Source organism: Marmota flaviventris, chromosome 2 (assembly GCF_047511675.1).
Source record: "Marmota flaviventris isolate mMarFla1 chromosome 2, mMarFla1.hap1, whole genome shotgun sequence".
Classification (NCBI taxonomy): domain Eukaryota; kingdom Metazoa; phylum Chordata; class Mammalia; order Rodentia; family Sciuridae; genus Marmota; species Marmota flaviventris.
The window spans coordinates 121,476,489-121,504,307 of record NC_092499.1 but is presented as its reverse complement, the minus strand read 5'-3'; the positions used below and the strand labels follow the sequence as shown (position 1 = coordinate 121,504,307).

The 27,819-nt window shown below is 32.9% G+C and overlaps 1 protein-coding gene across 6 annotated transcripts in view; it reads right to left on the bottom strand.

Annotated features, from left to right (window-relative positions):
* Scaper (S-phase cyclin A associated protein in the ER) overlaps window positions 1–27,819 on the bottom strand; it is a 454,707-nt gene that overhangs the window by 295,745 nt on the left and 131,143 nt on the right. For all 6 annotated transcript variants that reach the window (XM_027925223.2, XM_071608497.1, XM_071608494.1 and 3 more), the window contains 6 exons: window positions 18,147–18,287; window positions 14,873–15,028; window positions 11,904–12,046; window positions 7,861–7,942; window positions 6,157–6,309; window positions 5,174–5,281 (listed from right to left, as the gene is read on the bottom strand). In XM_027925223.2, coding sequence (XP_027781024.2) covers window positions 5,174–5,281; window positions 6,157–6,309; window positions 7,861–7,942; window positions 11,904–12,046; window positions 14,873–15,028; window positions 18,147–18,287 — 783 coding nt within the window. The remainder of the gene's footprint in view (window positions 1–5,173; window positions 5,282–6,156; window positions 6,310–7,860; window positions 7,943–11,903; window positions 12,047–14,872; window positions 15,029–18,146; window positions 18,288–27,819) is intronic.

Here is a 27,819-nt window from a genome sequence, read left to right as displayed (position 1 = left end):
GAAATACTTTGTAATCTAAAACAAATAATTTGACAGTGTTATGGTTTAGATATGAGGTGTTCCCTGAAAGCTCTCATGTTAATGGAGGAACATTCTGTGATGAATGATTAGATTATGAAAGCAGCAACCTAATCAGCCCATCCTACTTTGAATAAACTAAATGGAGGTAACTTTAGGCAGGTCTGGTATGGCTAAAGAAGGTGGGACAAGGGGACATCCCTTGCTCTGCTTCCTGGCCACCAAAAGCAGAGCAGCTTCCTTTCACTATGACCTTCTCCCTCGCTCTGGGCCCAAAGCAATGGACTCAGTAAACCATAGAAAAGACCTCTAAAATTATGAGACAAAATAAACTTTCCCTTCTCCAAGTTGTAGGTATTTCGGTCACAGAGACACAAAACTAACACAGAGAAAGAAAACTAAACTGTTAATGTGAAAACTGTTTTATAATTTTGTGATTTTTCTGGTATATGTAGCTTCTCTGCCAATGTCAAGAAGATATAATAACTATTAAAATTATTATAAAAATATTTATTTCTAAAATTCAGTAATTCTGATTGAAAACGGGCATTCCCTATTCATCAATAAACGTCCAGTTTGGAATTAAAATATTACATGAAGGGGGGTTGTGGCTCAGTGGTAAAGCGCTTGCCTAGCATGCATGAGGCACTGGGTTCAACCCCCAGTACCACATAAAAACAAATAAAAAAAAAAAGGTATTATGTCCATCTACAACTAAAAATATATTTTGAAAAAATATTAGATGATGAATTTCAAATAAAGAAAAGACCCTTAATGAAAGTAAGAACATTTAGAATCAATTATTTATTCAGAAAAATGAAGAGAATCTAAATTAGGCAGGTTAAGTGCCCAGCTTCTCATCTTTCCTTATTGTTAAGGCAAAACTGTTCATATTCATAAACTCCTATGGAAAAATTCTTTCATTCTTTCAATTCTCCCCCAATGAAATTGTCATAGTATGGATTTCAACATTAGGCACTTGTAAAAAAAAGTACATAAGAGTAGCTCAGTGATAACAGCACTTGCCTAGTATGTTTGAGGCACTGGGTTCAATCATCAGCACCTCATGTAAAATAAGTAAATAAAATAAAGATCTATCGACAACTAAAACCAAATTTTTTAAAAAATACATATGACAAAGTTTTGAGTGTATGTTCAAGGAGAAGCAGCTTGATTTGTGCAAATTTGCCTCATCATAACCTTGCTTCAGATCCTCATCATCCAGCTGAAAGAAAGCAGTTACAAAATAATCATATGGTTGTTCCAGATTTTAATATCATCCATGGCCACAATTCTGCAAGCCCTTACAATGGCCACAGAAGAGACAGATGAGAAACTATTAACTTGAAATCTATGGATATATAAAAGCAGCCAAAATTCCCAATCATGCTAAGTTAAAAGGATCCAGAATAAAAATAAAAATAGCTTAAGGGGTTCTTTATATATTTTATAAAGCAACAGTGTTCACATATGTAGTTAACTAATTGCCTGATTAGCATAATTTTTCTAGGGAGAAATATAATTTCATAATTCCAAAATCACATTTGATTTTAAACATCCAATAAATTATATTAATTTAAAATCTTTCATGAAGATCCTGTTTATACTTTTAGGAATAAAATGAAAATTAATTATTAGTGTCTATATTTAAGTATACAGCATAACAGAATTTGCATAATTTACAAGCCTTGAAAGCAAAGGAGTACCACAAACACATAAATATACAGACTCAAAATTGAAAAAAAAACCCACAACTTTGTAACTTCATTCTCCATACATGATTAAATATACTTGCAACTTGCACCAAAAAAATACTATCAGTCTCTTCACCTAGTATGAAAATAGGAAAACAAAGAAATTAAGCATAAAAACAAATGTTATTGTTTCCCTAGAAATGCATGTAAAAATTTTAGAATGTATTTATATATAACACCTATTTTTGACCTTTAAAAATCACATACTTTTCTCATTTGAATTCTAAGATAATGAAAGAAAAAAATCAAACATTCTAAGAGTAGTTTTGTGAATCTCGAGAATATTAGAAAAACTCCCCTGTTAAATTATAATAAAAATACCAAACAATAAAGCTTTCTTACTCAGCAGCCACCTATTATGTTGAAGAGGCTTAAAATAAAATGTGTCAAAGATCAAGAGTAAGTTATCTGAGATGTCAAGTGCATAGGGTCAAAGGCACAATTTTATTAGGTCAGAGGTGATATAAATAAAATCTTATATGTCAGAGAAGAAGGGTCACAGACAAGGTGTATATAATATAAAGACATCACAGATGACAAGTAATAACTTTAAGTAAAACAAGTGTTTACTATAGATATATTCACTGATTAAAAATGAAACTTCTATGTAATATAAAATAATTATTCTATATAATAATTCATATGCTATATTGCACACTACTTTTTAGGAAGAATGTTCTATCACCAAGAATATCCACATGAATTAAGCAACAAATTTCAGAAAATGTAATTCCTTTGAACTCAAACAGTACACAAAATGAACACATCAATGACATCTGAAATTAGAATGATTAAATATCAGATCAAAATGATAGTGATAAAAAATTATATATCATTACACCATTATTTTTTCCAAAAATCTAAAATTTCTAATATTCTTTCCCTCTTACCCTTTCTCATTGAAATAAATTTACATTTCAAATTATATAACAACATAATCAAGACAATTTTTCAAAAATTTTTGTAAATAGTATATTTACCTTTTTATTAAGGGAGCCTAACCTCAAATAACTTATATAAATGGAAGAATTTTCATCATAATGGAAATTATCTTATAATTGAGTCAGTATCTTCATTACAAAGTAAATTATTCCACTTATAAAAATCAATTTTTAAAATTTTTTTTTAGTTGTAGTTGGACAATACCTTTATTTATTTATTTTTATGTGGTGCTGAGGATTGAACCAGCACCTCGCACATGGTAGGCAAGAGCTCTACCACTGAGCCACAACCCCAGCCCTATAAAAATGGATTTTTAAAGGGTATTTTTCAAAGTAGAACACATAGATAGGGAACTCTAGTTCTTTATTCTTTTAATATATAGTTTTTAGTTGTTGATGGACCTTTATTTTATTTATTTATTTATTTATTCTCAGTGCTGGGAATCGAATCCAGTGCCTCACACATGCTAAGAAAGCACTCTACCACTAAGCTACAACCCCAGCCCAGGGAACTCTAGTTCTAAACAGCAAACTCAAAGAGAAAACACGAACATTTATGAAAGATTTAACTAAGAAAAAATTCTATACTACTCAGTCTTAAAATACAATTTGAATAAAAGGCAAAATTTATTTGAGCCCAAATAGATAATTACATCCATGTTCCACTTCACTTGTATTAAAAATACTTAGATTTACAAAGGAGAAATATAGAGACCCACTCCAAAGATATCATCAAGTCACGCATATAATCTTTCAGTTCAATTCAACTCAATTTAATGTATATTTATTAAAAACCTTAACTATGTGTCAAGCTTTGTGTAAAACATAAATATATAGGAATTAAACACCAGAAACTTTTCATTCCAGCCACACTGAACTGGCTTGTGGTAGAATAATCTTCCAACTCCAAAAGTTGCACAAAATATACAAAGCAACTATTAAGGCATTAAAGAATAGCTAACATGACCAGAACCTCAGAGACTACAATCCCTAAAAGGAGAGAAGCACAGGAAGCAAGCTCGACATTCACCCTAAACTTTTCCTTAAGGCATTATGTCAATAACCCCCTTCTCTTTGGCATGGGAGAACAGTGCAAGCTGGTAGATCAATGAGCTAAGGAGACAGAATTTAGGTTGAAACTTGAGGGGGAAATTCTTCTAGGGAAGGAATTACAGCAAAGTGAGCCCAAATAACATGTACCATTGCCCTCCCCACACAATGAGAAAACAGCAGTTTCATTCCTTCTACAGATAAAATTTATTAAGGAACCAATGATGGAACTACTTGCTTTCTGATAGCATCCCAACCATAGCAAATCTTCTCTTCTTGAATATTCTCCAAAATGACCTAGCATAAGCCAAATTCTAAAAGACCTTTCTAATACCCTCTTTCTGAAAAGCTCTACAACTCCCCATGGTGTATGTTTTAACAAGTCAACAAATCCAATTTTATTCAACTACAGATGTGTTCCTGATGGTCTTTGCGTAGAGGGAGCTGACAAAAATCTAAGAAAAATAATGAACTATAGCCAAACAAAAACAAAAGGAATCAATCTTATATACTTAAAGATGAATGAAGTCAGATACAAAATAGTAGATACTGTGTGATAACATATATATGACATTCAAAAATAGGCAGGATTAATTGATAGTGCTAAAAGTCAGAATAGTTAAATTTGGGAATGTGACTGGGAAGGGGCATAATGGGAACTTCTGGGGTACAATAAATGATCTATATCTTAACTTGGGTTGTAGTATTATTAATGTACACATATGTAAAAATTCATTACCTATAGTACTTTATGTCTGTGTACTTTACTAATTTATGTCACACCTCAATTTTTTTTTAAGTTCAACATACACATGCACCTACACACAGGTAATGCTTTCAACCCACAACAATCTTTTCTGGGCATCTTAAGAGATACTTGACAAACATGAATTTCTCATTCCTGAGCAGCTTTAGAAATTTTTTTCATAAATAAACAAATTCATAGATTATCTAGCTGTACAATCCAAGTCATAAGAACTGAATGAAAATATTTATAAACATATTTATACAAATCTAAATTCTACATAAACAATAATTATAGATGAATAATGCATTTTCCAAAACTTTCTAAGTGCTTTATTAATACAAAATTATCTGCTTATATACTGTTATCTGCTTCCTAAGAAATTTGGTATATTACTAAGTAACTCTTGACTTGCATTACTAAAATATTAAAAAAACATAACTTTTTCTTACACAAAAATTATGAGAGTATTAAATTTTTGTTTCTAATTATTAAATAAATATATACATTAAAATGATACATTTGCATACTTATTATATAGTTATTAGGTGCTAAATAGTTTTAGCTAATCAAAGAAATACATACAAACATGGAATTATTCATAATAAAAAAGCATGTACTAGATACTCTATAATTAAGTGTAAATAAACAAAAGTAAAGCATACCACTTCTTCATCTGAAAGTTCACGCCCTTGGATGCTGCTATTCTCTCTTACAGCTTGTTGATGTTTTTTGCCTTTAATGTGGCTAAAAAGATAGACCTCTGAAGAAATCTAAAAGCATAAAATCAAAGCAATGCAATCAATAAAACTTTTAATCTAATGTTTAATATTACGTAGTTGATTTATTCCTCTATATGTAAGTTGAGATCACTCTAACATTTACATATTAGGCTTCAAAATACTTTCCTTAGAACACAATTCTGAGAATCCTCTAAAAGACATATGATCAAAAAAGGCATGGGGGCTGGGGACGTGGCTCAAGCAGTAACGCGCTCACCTGGTATGCGCGGGGTGCTGAGTTTGATCCTCAGCACCACATAAAAATAAAATAAAGATGTTATATTCACCAAAAACTAAAAAAATAAATATTTTTTAAAAATTCTCTCTCTCTCTTTCTTTTCTCTCTTAAAAAAAAAAAGGGCATGGGGTTGTGGTTGTGGCTCAGCAGTAGAGCGCTCACCTAGCATGCGCAGGGCCTGGGGTCGATCCTCAGCACCACATAAAAATAAAATAAAGATATTGTGTCCAACTACAATTAAAAGAAATATATATATAAAAAAGGCGTGTCATCCATAATAGCCAAACTAATAGGAAATAATTTACTCTAGGTCTGAAGGTTCAAGTCTCAGCACTGAAAATGTTGCTTTACTTTTTTGCTTCCAATACCCAAGTACATTGGTTAAGGCTTGCATTAAGCAGGCATACATCCATTTTGGGAGCACCCAACTGCTTTGACACTTTGCACTGCCATTCCTAAATACTATTATTTGTACATACTTTTCATTCAAAATCATGAAAGAAACCCATGGTACTCAGGAGAAGTCTAAGCATAAATTTTAAAAGATTAATGAATGTATTTGCATGGTTTCATAAACTTTAATAATAAATTATAATATATCACCATAATATTGACAATGGCAACCTACCAGGACATTGCAGAGAGAACACTGTTTCTTTCTTTCATAAGGAGTAAGTTTGGGGGCATAATCAGTATTTGCATGTCGTCCACTACTTAACTCAGCAGCTTTTTCTTTCCTTTGTTCAATCTGTTCCATGTGCCTCCGAATGCTTTCATCATGCTGCAGGTGAAGTAGAAGTGTGAAAATTTCAAAAACTACTCAAAATTATACTAAGAACTTAGAAAAGAACATTTCCATTAAAGCTTCCAAAATAATGCAAGAATATTTTATTTCAAAACCAACTTGTACAATGAAGACAAAGGTTTTACATGAAGCCCTTTAACATCTTCCACATGCACATTTCTCATAGTGTGTTCCATAAAATATTAGTAGGTAAGAGAGGTTCCACAGTCAAATAAATTTGGAAAACAGCAAGTTAAAGCTGAACAGGTTTTTAACATAGAAAGTTACAAAGTCCCTAGGCATGTCACTATGCTCTATGACTCAGTAAACTTGGTTTATAGGAGGCAACATTTTACAAATTACATGCCTGCAACACACTTTTGAGAACTTTTCCTGGAACACACTGTGGGAAATGTGTTCCCACAGGTAAAATTCATACTTACTCACATATCAAGCAAGGTTCTTCATAACACAGATCTCTACCTACTACCCTTGTTTCATTTCTAGGTGCCTTTTGCCTCCAGTGACTATCACAGGAAAGTCTTATAAAGAACTACTTTAGACTTATGTCTTTATGCTCATACTATTTCATATGGCTAGAATGCATTCCATTCATCTATCATTTCTCCTACCCACTCAAATCATCCTTCTTTCAAGATTCAGCTCAGGAATTCCCTAAACTTATTTCACTTTCCTCTGATACCACTCAGATTAGACTAAATATCCTCTTCTGTACTTCCACAGAACTCCCTGTGTGCCTTGATCTATATGGAAATTATTTGGTTACATCTGAATCTCACACTAGATTATGAATTTCCTGACAATGAAATTATATCTTACTAATTCATAAATACTTTCTGCACTAAATTAAAATTAATAATAATAAATTCCTAGGACAAAATAAATAGTAAAATACATTATTCTATTTTAAGAGGTTATTATCCCTCTAAGGGAGCCAATGTGTAAATAACTATGATAACAATATAAAATAGTCATACACTAAAGACTGCCTACCTGTTGTTATAACTGCATAAATTTTCTAGAAAATATCAGTTTATCATAAGCTCCCAAGCTACAATTATATAATTCCTAAGCACTGAAATAAGCCATAAGAAACATCTTTTTAGTTTATTTCTAAATGATTAGAATCTATGACTATCAGAAGCCTAGCAGTAATGTCTTCAAATCATCAATAAATTGTTTAGTAAAAACAGGAAATGTTAAACTTCATTAACATTTTTTCCACATTTGTTCTTTCTATCTTCCCCCAAAGAAATTTAGTTTCCAGATAGCTGAGTTTGAAACAATCATAGTGCAATCATATAACACTTGTCTAAAAACTGATTATAGTGGCTTAGGCTATAGCTCAGTGGTAGAGAGCTTGCCTTGTACATGTGAGGCACTGGGTTCGATCCTCAGCACCACAAAAAAAATATTTTTTTAAAAAAGACTGAATACAAATAACTTAATTTTTGTTCTATAGATAAAATTTTAATATCATGTTCCATTAAAAACTCTAAAATTTCAAATAAAAAATAATATCCCTACCTTGAGCTGAATTTTTTTCTGTAGCTCTTCCATAGCTTCTTGTTGAGCAGCTGTGAGTGCCGCCAATCGTTCTTCCCTGTCTCTATAAGAAGAGAATTGAAATTATAAACTCAACTGCTTAGAATAACAAATCTCATGAGGGTAAAAAATATAATTAGGACACAATGATTTATAGATTCTAAAGAACTATTTGAAAATTATTTTTTTCTGAGTGCCTATTGATTCTCAGGTATACTGTTCACTAGATATCACTAAGTATACTGCTTACTAAAGCAATAAAGTTTTTGTTTGTCTTATTTTTGTTTTTTTGGTACTGGGCAGCAAAAACTAGCAGCTATAAGAATGGTTTCTGGGCCCAAGCATGGATTTAAATATTTGCTCTGAGACTGTCATTAAAATATGAGGAATAATAAAATAATGTTTTACCCATGAAAAAAGAACAGAATGCTATTTATAAGAATGGAATAATCAGGAATACAAGCATTTAGAAAATTAAAATATAAGAAGAAAATTTTTAAAAATCACTAAAAAAAAAAAAGCTGAAAAACCTGAGAAAGTCTTCTGAGAAGCAGAATAAAAATTCATGAAAATATAAAACAGAAGTGAAAAAATAAGAAAATTAAAAGGCCCAACATCTGCTTAAAAGAATTCCATACACACACACACACACACACACACACATTTTTCTCTCTAATATATATTAGAGAAAAGTGGGTAGAATAAAATATTTTTAAATCAAAAGTACTTCACAGAACTAAATGGTCTGGGTTTCTAAACTAAAAGGTACCACCATTACAATGAATAGAAACACAAAATAACAAAAAAACAGGGAAAAGATCAAATGAGTGTGGAGTTTCTGAGACTGTCAGAAAGTTCTTTTAAAAAAAAAAAAAGAAGTAGTAGTCAGTCAAAAGAACACAGGAAGCAACTAAAAAGAACTCCCAATATTCAAAGGCAAGATAATTTGGGCAACAATAAATAACTTGAATGAGAATATAACTCAAAGTGTAAAATAAATATAAATGAATCCATACTGGTGTTTTTAAAAATAATTTAATAACTAAATATACAACGAAGTGCTATGATTAGGATGTGGTTTCTTCCCCATGGGTTCATGTGCTGAGATGATAACTGGTCCCCAAAGTGGCAATGTGGGAGGTGATAAAACCTTTAAGAGGTGGGGCTTAGTGCAAAGCAAATTGGGGCGGAGATGGGGTGGGGGTGGGGGTGGGGGTGGGGGGTGCCCCTGGAAGGAATTAATGTAATTCTCAAGGATGCTGGTTAGTTTTTAAGAGAGAGTTGTAACAAAAAACAAAACTGGCTCCTCCTTGCATTCTGGTTTCTTGTCCCTCTCACACATATTCCCACCATGATATGTTATAGCCAAAGGGGGTTCTGGTCATAGCTAGATCCATGCTTTTGGACTTTCCACCTGTAAAACTGTGTGATACATAAACTTATACAATTCTCTGTCCCAAGTATTTTGTTATAGTAATGAAAAACTGACCAGTAGAGAAAAAATAAATATCCTATACAGAAGAATTCCAAATAACAATGTTGGTATTCTTCTCTTAAGAAGAGTGACGATAACTTCCCATTCTTTAAGTTTGGGCTATGTTCTCAATAGCCTGATTCCAAAGTAAACAGTAAAGAGAAATCTTAAAAGTAACTATATAAGGGAGAAACCTGGCAAACACTACTTCAGTTAGATAATTAAAGTTAACATGAACTTTTGATATGTTAAGAATAATACTGCATCTCTGTATTCTTCCTTGCAAAAAGCCATAACCCCAATCTAACCAAAAGAAAAAACTGAGACAACTTCTAATTGAGAGACATTCTATAAAAACTATCTGGCAATTATTTCTCAAAACTATCATTAAAAACATAAAATTATGAAAAACCATCACACCTCAGGAGCCTAAAGAGAATTACAATTAAACAGAAATAACTCCTAAACACTTCAAAAATTTAATAAAATATATTAATATACAGAGTAGGATAAACACGAAAGGAGCCCTAGAAAAATGATATTCACACCGATAAAAGACAAAGAGAAAAAAATATTTTGAAAGTACAAAGAAAAAGGCAACTCAGCAAATGCAAATAAACAATATGATTAATGGAGGAGTTTTTGTCAGAAACAATAGAAATCAGAATATTCAAAACACTCAAAGAAAAACCAGGAACTCTATAGTCAGTAAAATTCATTCAAAATGAAGGCAAAATTAAAATATTCCCAGATAAATGAACATTAAGATAATCCACAGAAAGGAAAACTCCCTGACAAGAAAAACTAAAGGAAGTCCATTTGGCTAACAAGAATTAAGAGGGAAACTCAAAAGACACAGAAATTAAAGTACATCAGAAATGATGAATATGTGGGTAAATATAAAGAAATGTGTAATTTTCTTCTTTTATTCTACCTAGTTTCTTTTAAAAATACAAGACTGCATAAGAAATCATTGTAATGCTGTATTTTCAGCTGACAACATACACAGATGTAGGACATTTGACAATAACACAAGGGAAAGAATACATTAAGCTATATTAAAATAAAATTGCTGTTTAACCAACATTTTTTGTTTTAAACTTAAGTGATATGTAGTAAGTCAAGATGAATATTTGAAGCCAGAGAACAACCATTAAGCAAATAATTAAAATAGCACATCTTAAAAAAATAAAGAAATTTAAATGATTCACCAAAAAGTACTGGTTTAATTAAAAAACAAGGCAATAAGGACGAACCCAAAAACCTTTGAGAAAAAGACAACAAATAGCAAAACGGCAAATACAGCCAGGCGCCATTGCACATGTCTGTGATCCCAGGGACTCAAGAAGCTAAGGCAGGAGGACCACAAGTTCAAAGACAGACTCAGCAACTTAGCAGAGCCCTAAGCAACTTAGTGAGACCCTGTCTCAAAATAAATAAAGGGGTGGGGATGTGAGTCAGTGTTAAAGTACCCCTGGATTAAATTCCCAGTACAATTTTTTTTAAAAAAAGGCAAATATAAATCCAATCACATTGACAGTTAATTACATCAAGTAGCAATGGATTACATATAACGAAATCAAATGGCAGAAAGTAGCAGGCCAGATAGAAAAGCAAAACCCAACTCTATGTAGTCTGTGAGACATGTATGAGATACAAACATATAAGTAGAATGAAAGTAAAATGACAGAAAACATACCATGTAAACAGTAATTATAGTTATATTTATATACATAACAAAGAATTTTTTAAACCTAAGAAATATTTTTTTAGAAAGCAGAGGAACATTTCAAAATAAAATTGTCAATGTCTCAGTCAAACATAACAACTATAAATTATATGCACTTAATGAAGCACCAAAATATACAAAACAAAACCGTGAAAACTAAAACATAAAATAAATGATTTAACTATTAAATTCACAGATTTCAATAATCCTCTCTGCAGAGCTGTTAAACAGGAAATCAGTGGGTACACAGGAAACAACAACATCAACTAACTTTAACTGATATGTAGAGAATACTCCATCCAACAATAATAGTATAGAAATACTTTCCAAGTACACAAAGAATATTCTCTAAGATACTCAGTATCCAAGGCTGTAAAGTAAGTCTCAATAAATGAAAAGCACTGAAATTACACCTGTTCTTCAACTACAAAATATTTCATTAGAAATCAACAAAAGAAAAAAAATTGAAATGCCCGAGTATTTGCAAATATACTTCTAAAACCTTATGAAAAAGAAATCATAAGAAACATTACAAAATATCTTGAATTAAGCTATTATTTACACTAATGTCTTTGAAAACGTCCCTTTTCTTTAAGCTAGCCAGAATCAAATTCTGTTTTTTTTTAACCAAAAATTTTCTCATCCAATAAAAAATTTCAAAAAGTTTCCATTTTGACAGTAACATCCTAATATTTGGAAATCAAAATTGAGTATATTTTTGTATTTATGACTATTTCTGAAAAATATACACAGCATCAAATATTTACTTAGTACCCAAATCCACCAAGACCCAAACAGATACCAAGAAAGCAAATGAGATACCTAGCTCTTTCCCTGGCTGCATCTTCACGGGCTTTTTCCTTTTCTTGCCTCTGTTGTTCAATTCGGGCTTCTTGTTCTTTCCTCTTCATCAACAGTTCTTCTACACGAGCCTGCCGTTCTGCCTCTAGAGCTCTCTTGCGTTCCTAATGTTCAAAATATTTTAAAGGTATTAGAACTATGTGTAAAACCAAAGTGATTAAAGGCATATACCTTTGACACAAACTTATATATTCAAGCCCTGACTTATCACTAGGCGCACTGCTTCTCAGAATTTAAACAAAAATCAAATAAATCATTACTAATGATATCTGGTTTTCATATGTCATTTGCAATGCTACGCACAGAGAATAAGTGCTATTTTAAGCACATACTATATCCCCATATGCTCTTTGGGAATCTAACAGATATTTTTTGATTAATCACTTCTAAAGCCTTTTTGTTAATAAATAATTAAAGAAAAATCTAAATATAATAGGGAAAAATCAGAGTTAACAGATTTTATTTCTGACCTAAGCTTTCATAATGGTATTAAGTGAAGAAAGTTGGTAGGTAGAAGAAAGAAGCAATAAAATAAAGCATAGGAGTGATGATGGGCACTGGGTCAGATTCCCTAGTTTTGTTTCCTGACCCTATTACTCACTAGCTAGGTAATTCTGGTCTTCTTAGTTACATTCTTTGTGCCTTAATTTCCTGTAAGCTAAATAACAATAAAATATACTTCTTGGAATATTGCAAAGAATATATGAGATAATACACACAAAGCATTTACCATAGGGCTTTCCTAATTTTCACCATTAAAAGACAAACTGATACATTTATTTCAATCTATCCTTGTTTCCCAGCTCACAAAACCTTTTTGATTCATGGGATATACTGATCAATGCTCTAGTATTGCTATTTATACAGCTTTATGCAAGTTGCTTCCCCTTAAAGATCCTAAATTACTAATATAGGTTAAGTACCTAGCATGGTACTTAGCCATAGTAAGGACTCAATAAAGAACAGCAATAATCAGGGGGCTGGGGATGTAGCTCAGCTGTTAAGAGTGTTTGCCTCACATGCAGAAAGCCTTGGGTTCAATCCCCAGCACCACACACACAAACACACAAAAGAATAGCAATAATAACAACAATAGCAGTCTCAGTCCAGAAAACACTGAGGAAAGTTTCAAATATTTCTAATAGTTAACTGAGCTCACAATGATAACTTCATCTCCACAACAACCTCTACCTACTCCAAGGGGGGGAATTGTAAAATAGTAAACGAAAGGGTGGGTGGGTAGGTGGGTATATGTATCTCTTTTTCTGATGATAGGGGAGGGCAAAGGGTTACTAAGAACTGAAGGGAATATGTTGATTTCAGAAGGATATATCTGGCACACTGCAGACTGGTAAAGGCATGCAAATAGAGCGAGCTTAAATACATTTTTTAGTGTCTTGTATACTATTCACGAACTGGTTGTAGTCACTTTTCATCATTAATCACGAATATGTGTAAAGTTGTTTAGTTATACATGATCACAAAAATGCTTAAGTTGTTTGGGGTTAAGCGTTGGGGTTGTGGCTCAGCAGTAGAGCGCTTGCTAAGCTAAGTTTCTTTAATAGGTGCACCTTATATTTTTAAACACAAATTAGCCTGGCACTCATTAAAATAAGATACTGAACTCAAACTAAATATAGATCAGAAATGAACATGGGAATACCAACTAATGCCCACAAATGGCAAAGAGTAACTAATAAACTGAAAAATGTATTAATATTTTAATTTCCTAAGTCATCAATGAATGAAGAAGCAGGAAACATTAATATTCCCAATTTTTAATGTGACAAAGCTTTTCATGATCTGCACTCTAACTATATGCAGTGTCCCTCATACCTCCTGAATGAAATGCCATCCCATACTACATCATTTGCACCTGTTTTCAGTTTTTAAAACGTGATTGAATAATCATCTCTCCATGAAACTTTTGCTGACTTTCTCATGTCCTCTTCACTGTACACAAATAAGGTATTCTCTCCTCTTTACTGCAACGTTTATCCGAATGAGTTGATGTTTTTTATGTATGTCTCCCCATTGTAAACAAGGATATATATTTTTCATATCCTCAAGACCATCACAACATATGACTTGTAGTAATTAAAAATGAAAAATATCAGAACAAATAAAAGTTAGATAAGATAAAATATTAAACACAAGAAATCTCCATTTGTATTTGAAGGTTACAAATTTGTTCCCTATACCTTAACAAGTCATAAAAGAGTCTATGGACAAGCCATTTTACCAAGCAAGTAGTATTTAATGCCCTAACCTTTCTTCCCATCCTGAAAATAGTAGCAACTTGCAGTTTGCTGCACAGGTTAAAAGTTAATTAAATTCAAGATCATTGTACTGTCATGTAAAACAAATTAAAAAATTGCTGCTAAAAAAAAAGTTAATTGACCAAAAATGTTATTTACATGTATAAATATGTAACAGTAAGTCCAACTATTATTAAAAAATGATATTGTACCAATAAGAAAATCTTAAGCTAATTATCTGATGATCCTACCCAATAAGTGACAGGTATTCCTTCTCATAAGCAAAGAGACTACCAAATTCATTAAGGCTATATACTGGTCCCAAATCAGTCTTTTTCTTTCTTTTTTTTTCATTATCTTAAGTAAGAGAAGAGCATATTCTTGCCCAACCCAATTAGAAAAAACAGATGATAATCTGTCAGAGCAGTTTAATGCTTTACCTGGTTAAGGCTAGAGATTCTATGACTGCCATCTACTGACAAAAAGCACTGATTATCTTATCTTAAAGAGTAAACAGTCTTTTGGTAATCAGGCTTTATGTTTCCAAATAGTGTAATTAATGCACCATTGGGAATAAAACAAGGTTTTCCTCCTTTGGGGATCCCTCAATACCTCTTTCAGAGCCTAGGATATGACAGCAACTCAATTAATGCTTGCTGAATGAAATCCTACCTGCACAGCTTCATCACGTGCTTGTTTTTCTTCCTGTCTTCTCTGACGCTCTTCCTGTAACTCATTAAGCCTCTGCTCATATTCTTTTAATTTCGATAAAACATCATGGCGCTTATTCTGGGCTTCCAGGGTATTTATAAAGGCAATTTCATTTACCTTTGATAAGAACAAGGAGGGTTCGAATCAATTTAATTCTAAGATACATTACAAGAAATTTAACCATAATTTTATATATAGTATATAAACCAGTGATAAGGTGCAGGAAAAAAAAGAAACAATTTAAGATTCTTACAGAGACCATCTTATGAAGGCTCTAATACAATTATAGTTTGCAGTTACACAAAGTAAGTTCATTTAATTAGGTATGTTTGTGTTATTCTAATGAATTTGAGAGGATAAAAGTTAAAGTAAATTCTTTTTTTTGACATATACTGAATAAGTGGCAAGTACATATGATACTGAACTATATACACTATATCCTCAACTTCACATGTATTGATTCTTAACAGTCATATAGACTAGTAGATCATACAGATTTTATAAGTACAGCTAACTATAAAACTCAAAAAAAAATCATTTGTTATTAAATCTTTCATTCTTGAAACCAGAGGGAGAGTACGCTACAGTGAAAACAGAAGAAGGAAATGGGGAAGTGAACACGAAAGCCAACTCTTCCGCAGAAGAGACTTCAGAAATCTATGTAGGACAGAATGAAACCATTCAAAATTTTTTAAAAATCTCAGACATGAAAGTTTGAATATAGTTCTCATGAAATTTTCCAATCTCCATGCCACAAGGCCACTTTTATAAGTAGATTAATCAGAAAACCATCTTTTGAACTGCCCTGAAAGTACAAGACAAACAAGTATATTCAAGAAAAAATGTGTACATAATATTTTAGTCTTAAGGCACTAAGCAAAATAAATAAAATTCACAGGAAATACAGTATGCAAATACTAACTTTAAAAAACTCTATCTGGAAGAAAACATAACTCAAAAAAAAAAAAAAAGCAGAAAATACCCTATGGAAACTTTGTAAACCTGAAGACAAAATATTTTAATAATAGGCAATCTGGACTTCATAAAAATCAAAACATTCTGTGCATCAAAAGACACTAGTAGCCTGGCGCAGTGGCGCACACCTATAATCCCAGCAGCTCGGAGGCTGAAGCAGGAGGATCATGAGTTCAAAGTCAGCCTCAGCAAAAGCACTAAGCAACTCAGTGAAACACTATATCTAAAAAAACTCAAAACAGGGTTGGGGATGTGGCTCAGTGGTCAAGTGCCCCTGAATTCAAACCCTGGTACCGAAAAAAAAAAAAAAAAAGACATTAATACCAGAATAAAAAGGCAACTCACAGGATGGGAAAAGATATTGTAAATCATATATCTGAGAAGGTACCAGTATTTAGAATACATAAGAGAATTCCTAAAACTCAATAACCAAAAATAAAATAAAATAAAAATGGACAAATGTCTTGAATAGACAGGCTCAATACTGACATACAAGTGGTCAATAAGCACATAAGAAGATGCTCAACATGGGGCTGAGGTTGTGGCTCAGCAGTAGCGTGCTCACCTAGAACATATGAGGCACTGGGTTCAATCCTCAACACCACATAAAAATAAATAAAAATAAAGCTTTTGTGTTCAACTACAACTAAAAAAAAAGTTTATTAAAAAAAAGGGGATGCTCAACATAACTTATCATTAGAGAAATGCAAATCAAACCTTTCATACATTAAGATGACTATCCAAAAACAGAAAATAATGAGAGGTAACAAGGATGTGGAATAGAAGCCTTTGTGTATTGTTGTTAGAAATGTACAATGGTGCAATTGCTGTGCAAAACAGCACTGTTCCTCAAAATAATTAAAAGCAGAATTACCACATTATCCAACAATTCCACTTCTGGGTGTAAACACAAAAAAACTCAGTGAAGGGATTCAAAGATTTATAACCCATGGTTATAAGTAAGAGCTAAAATGTGGTTGAAACTCAACTTAAATGGATGAATGGATAAGCAAACTATAGTTATACTTAAAATGGAATATTATTCAACCTAAAAGGAAAGAAATTCTGATGTATGCTACAATATTGAGAACCTTAAAGACATAATATAGGATAAGCCAGTTACAAAAAGACAAATATTATATGATTCCACTTATATGATATATGGTGAGCGATCAAAATTATAACTAGAAAATACAAAGGTAGAAAGGAGGAATGAGGCATTATTGTTTAGTAAGTGTAGAGTTTCAGTTTTACAAGATAAAACGAGTTCCAAACATGGATGGTAATGATGGTCACACAACATTATATAGGTATTAATACCACTGAACTGCATATTCATAATTATTAAGATTAAAAGTTTTATGTTGTGTTCATTTTTATACAATAAAATGAAAGAAAATATGAAACATTGCATCTACTAAAATGGAATGGCTAAAATTAAAATATGTAACTATGTCAAGGGCTGATCAGCAAGTGATATAACTAGAACTTGCATTCATTGCTGGCACAAATATAAAATAGTTTAACCAATTTGGAACATTGTTTTTAAAAAATTAAACATGACCTATCATAACTCTTCCAATGCACTCCTACAAAAGAAAAAGAAAAATACATCTGCAAAAAGAGTTGCAAATGAATGCTCATAGCAGTTATACTTGTAAAGATAAAAACTGAGAAGACTTTCATCAATAGGTAACTGGATTAACAAATTATGATATTTCCATACAATGGTATGTTTCTTGGCAATGAAAAGGAAAGAACCAGAGATACACAAAAAGCAGATGAAATTCAAATAGTTATGCTGAGTGAAAAAAGCCAGAGGAAAGTGTATGCTGTATGATTCCATTCATATAAAATTCTAGGAAATACAAACATCTATGGTGATAGAAAGCAGATCAGAAATTGCTTGCTAACAGAGTTGGACAAAGGAATGAATTACAAAGAGGAATTATTTATTATGTTCATTGTACTGATAGTTTCAGGGACATAAACATGTCAAAATGTCATCAAAATGAATACTTTACATATGTGCTGCTTTTTCTCTGTCAATTGTATCTCAATAGAGCTGTAAAAATATATGGCTTGTAGAATTATAGTAAGGATAAAGCAAGACATTGTACCTAGTAAATTTTAAGTGAGCCAGTAAAATGTCCTATTATTCTGGTACAGAATAAACACTTGATAAATATTAACTTCTATTACTATAAACAACTGAAAAGGGTACTTAGCTAATTAACTGTATAAAGCAACTATCCTATACCTTAGCTTCTTCTTCTTGTGCTTTTTTCACAATTGCTTGTAACTGCACCTCTCGTTTAAATTCAGCATGAAGTAATTTTTCTTCCATCATCCTACGGCGTTGATCTAGTAATTCTTCCTTCCACTTTCGAACATCCTTCTCCTATGTGTGGAAAATTATCACATCTTTAATTTCAAAATACACAGTAGCTCAACAGAAGGGCAAATAGTTAAATAGTTTATAAAATACACAATCTAAACCTGGAAGGATATGCAGGAGTATGAATAACGATTAAGAAAATATGAATAACGATTAATAAAGATTAACAAAATATAAAGCCAGACTCCCAGTGTCCATAATCTACCTTGGCCACTTAGCTCTGAAACCTGGGCAACATTTTTAACCTGGGTCTCAATTATCGTGTCTATAAGAATGAAATAATAAAAATAGTACCTATCTCCTATGGTTATTTTGAAGATTAAGTTAGTATATGTAAAAGTCTCAGAACAGTGCATCAGACATGACTCTCCAGAAATATTTTTGGTTATTATTGTAATGCACCAAGAGTAAAATGAACAAAGTTCATATTATGTTCATAAGCCTTAATATTTCTATGATATAAAGAATCAAAAGAAATAAGTAACTTTACCAAGTGATTAGAAAACGAAAAGAAATCTGAAATAAAAATCACAATATTTGCATTCAAATTATTCTCTGAAGGAACAGAGAGGGTTTTGTCCATGGAGTCTACATAGACAGAGTAAGTACCTTTAGGACTGGGGATGTGGTTCAGTGATAAATCCTTGCCTAGTATATAGGAGGCCCTGGGTTCAATACCCACCACAACAAAAGACAAAACAAAACAAAACAGGGGGGTGCAGGGAAGTCTGCCTTTAATTCCTTAAAGCCATATACAGAAATAAAAGACTTGTTCTGTGATCCAGGAAATAAGATTCAGTACCAATGAGGATAAATTATAGAAAATCATCAGCTGGAAAAAATCATGAGTTGGAAAAAACTAACATTCCAGTTGAATTTTATCTAAATAATTATGTGTTCAATCACATAAAAATGCATTAACATCACTAGAAGACAAAAGACGGTCCTCAAAACCTTAGTTCTGCAAATTATTGGTCATGTGCCACTAAAAACAACACTCACCCTCTCCAAGATTCAGTTTTTACACCCTATAAATTGGAGGTCAATATCTGTCCTGTTACGGTAGAGATTAGATGAATCCATATATGTAGAACAGTGCTAAAAACAATAACCCATCATACAAATGGAAGGTGGAACTTACCATTGTAATTAATAAAGGAACACCTACATAGATAAGAGAATTAAACCAGAGAACCTCTAAAATCAAGTACAATTCATTCCAGTAATCTATAATTTGTATACATGAAGAACTGAAGATCATATTTTATCAGAAAGTATATTACATACTTTTGCTTATAATAAATAACATAGTGAGAAGAAATATGGTTGTTTTACAGTGTAAACTTAAGCTAAAAATGAAGTAACATAGTAACTCTTATAGAACCCCAAAATATGGAGACTTATTTTTATATCTGATCTATTCGTTCTGAACAAATAATTATTAAGATTCAGGTAAAAAGGAAAATCACAAAATTTTCTTCAACTTACAACAAAATTTGACTACTAAGTAGAATATAATGTTACCTAGTTCATTTTTATAAATATTCATATCATTTGGCCCAATTATATCTCAATAATTGAAATCAAATCTTATGATTAGTATGCATAGTAGTACTCCATAACAAAGGAGTTCACTTATAACTGCAATATAGTGGTCACACAACCTTTGTCACATTGTTAGATATTTATAGCATACAATCTCCAAGATAGATAGCTCCCAATGATCAAAGCCACTTGGTATTAAGATCCTTGCATAGAGGATGTGGGGAAAAGGAACACTATTAGTGGGACTATAAATTAGTATGACCAAAATAGAAACCAGAATAAACATTCCTCAAGAGTAGAAAGAAACTATCATATGACCCAAATATACCATTTCCTGGTATTTATCAAAAGAATTTAAATCAGGATACTATAATAATACATGCATACCCATATTTACAACAGCACAATTCACAACAGCCAAATTATAGAACCAGCATAGCTGTCCATCAACAAACGAATGGATTAAAGGTAATATGGTATATTGGGCCAGGATGTACCTCAGTAGCAGAGTACTTGCCTAGCAGGCATGAGGCCTTGAGTTCAATCCTTGGTGCCTCCAAAACAAACAAACAAACAAACAAAAAGTGTAGTATATGTACACAATAAAGTTTCATTAAGCCATAAAGAAGAACTATGTCATTTACTGGGAAATGGATAAAACTTGAGAGCTTTTTGTAAGTGAACTAAGCCAGACTCAGAAAGCTAAGGGTCATATGTGGAAGTTAGAAAGAAAAAAGGAAAAAAAGGGTAGGCGAGGGAAGATCTAATGAAAATAGAAAGGAGATAAGTAAAGCAAATGAAGAGGAACAAGGGGAGGTATGAAGAGTGGGAAAGGGGAAGTGCTGGGAAGTAACTGACCATATTACATTCTGTTTGTGTACAAATACGTAACAACAAATCCCACTATGATGTCAAATTATCATGCACCAATTAAAAAACTTTTTAAAAAAGATTCTTGCATAATCTCTTCCCTCAATGTATCAGGATGATGACCCCCCCACACCCCCGTGCAAAAAAAAAAAAAAACAGTAACAGTGAAGTACAGCTTCCATTTTATCAACTCTTTTGTGCTATCACCATTCCCCCCTCTCCCCATCTCTGATTCTTTCTATAGGGAAACCACCAGCCATGTCACAAAGATTTCTAAAATATATAAAAGCCACCAGACAAGAAAATGAGAGTTCTAGTCAACAGTAAAAGAGAAAGTGAGGCCTGCAAATAAGTGCATGAGTTTGGAAGTGGATCATTCCACCCCAGATCACTACTGCCCTGAATGAAAGCCTGAATGCAACTACCCAAGAGACCCCAAGCAAGAATCACTAGGCAGTCCGCTCCTAGCACAAACTGTGAGCTAATAAACATTTCCTGTTTTGAGACACTAAATTTGGGGGCTGCGATTGTGGCTCAGAGGTACAACACTTGCCTAGCATGTGTGAGGCACTGGGTTCAATTCTCAGCACCACATAAAAAAATAAAATAAAATAAAGACACTAAATTTGGGGCTCATTTGTAATACAGCATAGATAACTAACATAGTACTCATCTACATCTGACAATTGACAGTAACAATAATAGTGATCATCTATACCTGTTCTATGCTACTATTTCACATACTTGCCTCATTTAAGCATCATAACAAGTTAATCACTATAAAATTCATTTTATAGATATAGAAACTAGAAATGCAGGGCTGGGATTGTAGCTCAGTAGTAGAGCACTTGCCTAGCACACATAAAAATAAATGACTAAAATAAAGGTATTGTGTCCATCTACTAAAAATATATTTTTTTGAAAAGGTAAGAAAAGAAGCTAGAAATGCTATTTTCAGTATCTTACCTAAAACATCGGGATTACAAGGTAATATCATGATCAGAATTGGGTCAGCCTTCTCCAAAGCCCAGGTTCTTTCCACCCACTATACCACATTGATCAGTTTCTACCCTGCTCTAAATACTCAGACTGTCTTCTATAAATATAATTAGTACCCCACTTATTCAAACCTGATCACCTTTTTTAGTTATTGTTGAAAATGATGGCTTTTTAAAAACTCTTTTAGATTTATATCACACTGCATGAATATATTTTCTAATGAAAAAGATCTTCACATTTCAAGAATAAACCAAACTTTTCCTTTGGTGTTTTGTTTTTCATTTTGTTAACTCTATAGTCATGAAGCTATATATTACACCTTCAGAAATTACTCATTCTTGTATAACAAACTTTATACCCTTGGCCAACATTACCCCATTTTCTCTCCCACTAGCCCCTGGCAAGCATAATCCTAAATTTTTTTCCTATGAATTCAACTAATTTAAGATTCAACATATAAGCAAGATCACTCAGTATTTCTTTTTCTGTGTCTTGTTTCACTTAGCTTAATGCCCTCTAGCTCTACACATGGTAAAACAAATAGCAGAATTTTATACTAAAGTTCAGTAATATTCATATTATTATACCTTTGTAATATAAAGTCATTAAAAGTAATCCCTCCAGCCTTTGTTTGTCTTGCTCAAAATTACTTGGATTCTGTGTGGTCTTTTATGGTTCTACTTGAATTTTAGATTTGTTTTCTCTATTTGTAAAAAAGTAAAAAAGCCACTGGGATTCTGACAGGGATTGTACTTAGGGTAGTAGGGACATTGTAATTCTTCCAGTTCACAAACATCAGATGTCTTTCCATTTACTTGTGTCTTCTATATTTTCTTTCATCAATGTTTTACAATTTTGATTTACCAATCTTTCATCTTATTTCATTACCAAGTATTCTGTTCTTTCTGTTGCTAATGAAAATACTGGATTCTTTCAATAACTTCCCTTTTAGATAGCTGATTGTAAATGTATAAACACCCCACTGATTTTTGCATGTTGCTTCTATACCTTAAAACTTTACCAAAACTATATTCTTGTCTTTTACCAAGTATTTCATTGAAATTTTTCATTTTTTCCCATTCAATCATGATATTAGCTATGGATTTTTCATGTATGAATGTCTTCTTCTGTTTTGTGCCTCCATAACAGAACACCAGAAACAAGATGATTTATAAAGAAAATGAACTTATTTTTCACAGTGACACATAAATGTTCATAATAGTCCTTATCATTTTTTTAAAATTTTTGTCATCCATGGTTACATCCATTCCAATTTTGAATCTCTTATTTCTTCATAAATATAGTGAAGAGCTTCTTGATTTTCTCTCCCAAAAAAAGCCACTCAGGGAAGTAAGATGACAGATTAGAGGAAGGATACACTTCCTAGCAGTTTCTTAGTACCAGACTTACAAAGCCAACAGACTCTTTCTCATCAAGTGCATAGCTAAGAGTATTCAAACAGAATGTAATAAATAATACATTAGAGACGTGCCAACTTAGCTGGTGGCAGCAGCAGCAGCCACTGAGGGAAGGAAGGAGCATAGGCAGAGACATCTTGGTGGTTAACAAAAAAAAAAAAAATTTGGCTTGGGAGAACCTATGGATTACAGAGGGAAGCTGATTTTAATAAATACAGAGTCAGTGAGGAGAGGGGTTCAGCAAAAACCAACCAAAAAATTTTTCAGGCACCTGGGGCAATAGTTCTGAGGAAACCAAGACTGCTGACCCGGAAAATTACTATGGCCCAGGTACTATCTATAAATGCTGCACAGCAGCAAGCAGAGACATAAGACCAGGAATTCACAAAAGAAGAAGCCAGCAGTCACATTTTATGATGTCTTGAGTAAACTTCAACCAGAGTGACTGAAATAGGCAGAAAGGAAATTATACCTGGCTCACAGAGACACCAGATACCAAGGGCAGGAAAGCTCCCTTTGTTGTTGGCACCCCACAAGAGTTATTAGGAAGACACCTAAAGTGGCCACACAGGAGCATCCATACTACATTGTGGATACCTGGTAGTTCATAACCATAGTGGTGAAGGTGAAAATTATGAAGGGTTGTTCCTTACATCCTAAAAGTGAATTTTACTGGAGGCCCCAGAGATGCAGACATCCAGACATCCAGCTGAGACCTGAATATTCCCAGCAATACGGGGGATGGATTAAATCCCAAATATCCAAGAGACAAGTTCCAAAGGTCAACCAAGACAAAATTTCAACTACTGGAACTTTCAATTTAGAACTCTATATCACCTCCACTAAAGGATTACACAATTTGACATCACTTCCCAGTCTATCCCATTCCAAACTGGGAAACTGGAAGCTGAGAGCTACTACACCCAGTGGGCAGCTAGGTGAAAAACACAAAAACACTGAACTTAACAACCCCTAGACCTTGATCCAAATGTTATAGAGCCAAAACTAAATATTAAAGAATGAAAATCCATCCCTGCCAACAGTTTTGACCACCACAGTAAAATCAAGCCACTTTTTTCTCATAAGGTGGCAATGAAGATTGGTATAACCACTCTGGAAAGCAGTAGCAAAAACCTTGGAATGGAGCCACCATATGACCCTGCTGTCACACCCCTCAGTGTTCATTAAAAAGAACTCAAATCACCATACTACAGCAATACAGCCACCTCAATGTTTAAAGCAGCACAATTCACAATACCAAATTATGAAATCAGCCCAGATGCCCATCAATAGATGAATGGATTAAGAAAAAGTGGTGTAGGGCTGAGGAATGTGGCTCAAGAGGTAGTGCACTCGCCTGGCATGCGCGAGGTGCCGGGTTCGATCCTCAGCATCACATACAAAAAAAAAAAAAAAAAAAGATGTTGTGTCCACCGAAAACTAAAAAATAAATATTAAAAAAATTCTCTTTCTCTCAAAAAAGAAAAGAAAAAGAAAATGTGGTATATATATACATGGAGCTTAATTCCGCCATAAAGAAGAATGAAATAATGGCATTTTCTGGTAAATGGATGAAAATGGAAAACATCATGCTAAGTAAAATAAGTCTGTCTCAGAAAATCATGGGTGAATGCTTTCTCTCATATGTGGAAGCTAGAGCAAAATAAGGGAAAGAAGGAGGAGAAGATCAAATATCATAAAGATATAGATAAGATCAGCAGAGTAGAAGAAGGAGATTGAAAGGAGAGAGGGGAATAAGAAAGGGAGCGAATGAGCAAAAACACATTATGTGCATATATAAATATAACATGGGGTTTATCACCTTTATATAAGTAGAAATTAAAATAAATAAGTGAAAGGAAGATCAATAGAGTAGAGGAAAGAGAACAGGAGAAGAGGGAAAAGGGGGAAAACAGGGACTGAATCAAATCCATGCATGTATGATTTTCTCAAAATGAACCTAACTTCTATGTATAACTATAATGCTCCAATGAGCATTACAAATGAACCCTTTACTCTTTTCAAACTTGCTATATTATCTTTAAATAAACGACTCAGTTTCATTTATTTTTTGTACATTTCATTTACTCCACTTTACTTTTCCAACCATTTACTAATTTTGTGTATAGTTTCCCCTTCTTTTTCTAGATTCTCTAGTTGGAAAATGAGGTTGCTTTTTTGAGACCTAGCTATTTTTTTTAATGTAGACATTCATCTTCATAAATGTTCCTCTTAATACTTACTTTTACAACATCTCACAAGTTTCAGTATTGGTTTTTTCATATGCTCCAAAGTATTACTTAAGTTCTCTATTGATTTTCTCTTTTATTAGTTGTTCAATAGTGTAGTGTTTAGCTTCCATGTTTTTGTTAATTTTCATGTTTTCTTTTTGTCAATGATTTCTAGGCTGATTCCATGTGGTCTGTGAACATACTTGGTATGATCTTCTTAAACTGCTCAAGACTTGTTTTGTGACAAAACGTGTGATCGATCCTGGAGAATGTTCCATGTGCACTTGAAAAGAATAAGTACTCTGCTACTTTTGGGTGGAAAATTCTGTATATGTCTATTCAGTGTAAGTGTAACTAAACTGGCTATTTCCTTATTGATTTTTCAACTGAATGTTCCATTGTTAAAAGTGGGGCTTGAAGTCATTTACTGTTACTGTACTGCTATTAATTCCTCATTTCAGATCTGTTAATATTTATTTTATATATTTATATACTTTCATGTTGGGTGCAAATATAGTTTTATGTCTTGAATTAACTCTTTTATCATTTATTCAATGACTTTTCTCTCTAGTGACACTTTTTGACTTAAAGTCTATGTTGTCTATCAAAAGTTTGGCCACCAATTTTTGGTTAAAATTTGAATGTAATATCTTTGTTCTGTCCCTTCACATCCAGTGTATGTGTGTTTTTAAATCTAAAATGAGTCTCATATAGACAGCATATGACTGGGTCTTATTTTTTTTTTTTTTTATTCAGGCACTCTATGCTTTTTAGGGGACATGGGTGGGGGCAAAAAGGATACTGGGAATTTACCTAGGGACAATTTACCACTGAGCTACATCCCCAGTCCTTTTTATTTTTTATTTGGAGCCAGGGTCTCATTAAATTGCTTAGGGCCACACTAAATTGCTGAGGCTGGCCTTGAACTTGCAATCCACCTGCCTCAGTCTCCAGAGCCACTAGGATTACAGGCATGTACCACCACACCCAGCCACTACTATGCTTTTTTTTTTTTTATTGGTTGTTCAAAACATTACAAAACTCTTGACATATCATATTTCATACATTAGATTCAAGTGGGTTATGAACTCCCATTTTTACCCCAAATACAGATTGCAGAATCACATCAGTTACATATCCACATTTTTACATGATGCCATATTATTAACTGTTGTAATCTACTACCTTTCCTATCCTCTACTATCCCCCCTCCCCTCCCCTCCCATCTTCTCTCTCTACCCCATCTACTGTAATTCATTTCTCTCCTTGTTTTTTTTTTTCTCCCATTCCCCTCATAACCTCTTATATGTAATTTTGTCTAACAATGAGGGTCTCCTTCCATTTCCATGCAATTTCCCTTTTCTCTACCTTTCCCTCCCACCTCATGTCTCTGTTTAATGTTAATCTTTTCCTCCTGCTCTTCCTCCCTGCTCTGTTCTTAGTTGCTTTCATTATATCAAAGAAGACTGTTACTGGGAATTAAACCCAGAGAAACTACTGAGTCATGTGCCAAATCTTGTTTATTTTTTGTTTGAAGACAAGATCTCCTAAGTTGCACAGGCTGGCCTCCAACTTGCAAACAAGCTTTTGCTTCCTGTGCTGCTGGCATTATAGGTACATATCACTGTGCCGGGCTTTCTGATAGGATAATTTAATACATTTACATTTGAAGTTAAGTATTAACTGGTACAAACTCATATTGACATTGTGTAACACTTTTTCTACTTGGCAGTTCTATTGTCTTTCTCCAGTGCAGTCTTATTTTACTGTTTTTGCTCTTGTAATGGTCGTTTTTCTTTACCTTTAATGTCTTTGATAGGTTTTGCTTTGATAGTCATAGCCCAAGTTCAATTGCAAACAAAAACTATACTTTTACCTAAAAACACACTTTGTGTCTTACAGAGTTAACCACTTTTTACTTGTAAATCCACTACCAAATTTTTGTCATTTAGGTTATTCTTGATACTTCTGTCCTTTAATTTTCAAACTGGAGTTACTATTCGTGCACCATTTTAGTGTTAAGATCTGTATTTCACAATATATTTACCCCAAATATTAAAGTTAGTAAACTTTAAAAGAATACTTTTTTAAAATATTTTTTTAGTTGTTATTTACTTATATGTGTGCTGAGAAATGAACCCAGTGCCTCACATATGCCAGGCAAGGGCACTACCACTGATCCACAGCCATAGCCCCTTTTACATGTTTTCACATTGCTGTTTATCATGTTTTCAATTTCATTTTAAGAATTCTGTTAAGCATTTCTCCTAAGGCATATCTAGTGGTGATAAACTCCTTCAGAGTTTAATGTCTGGAAGACTTAATCTTCCCAAAATTTTAAAGGTTAGCTTTACAGGGCATAGTAATTATAGTTGGCAGCTTCTTTCAGCATTTTGAATATGTTGTCTCATGGCCTCCAGGTCTATAAGGTTTCTGTTGAAAAATTCAGTTACTGTTTTGGTGAGGGGGTTC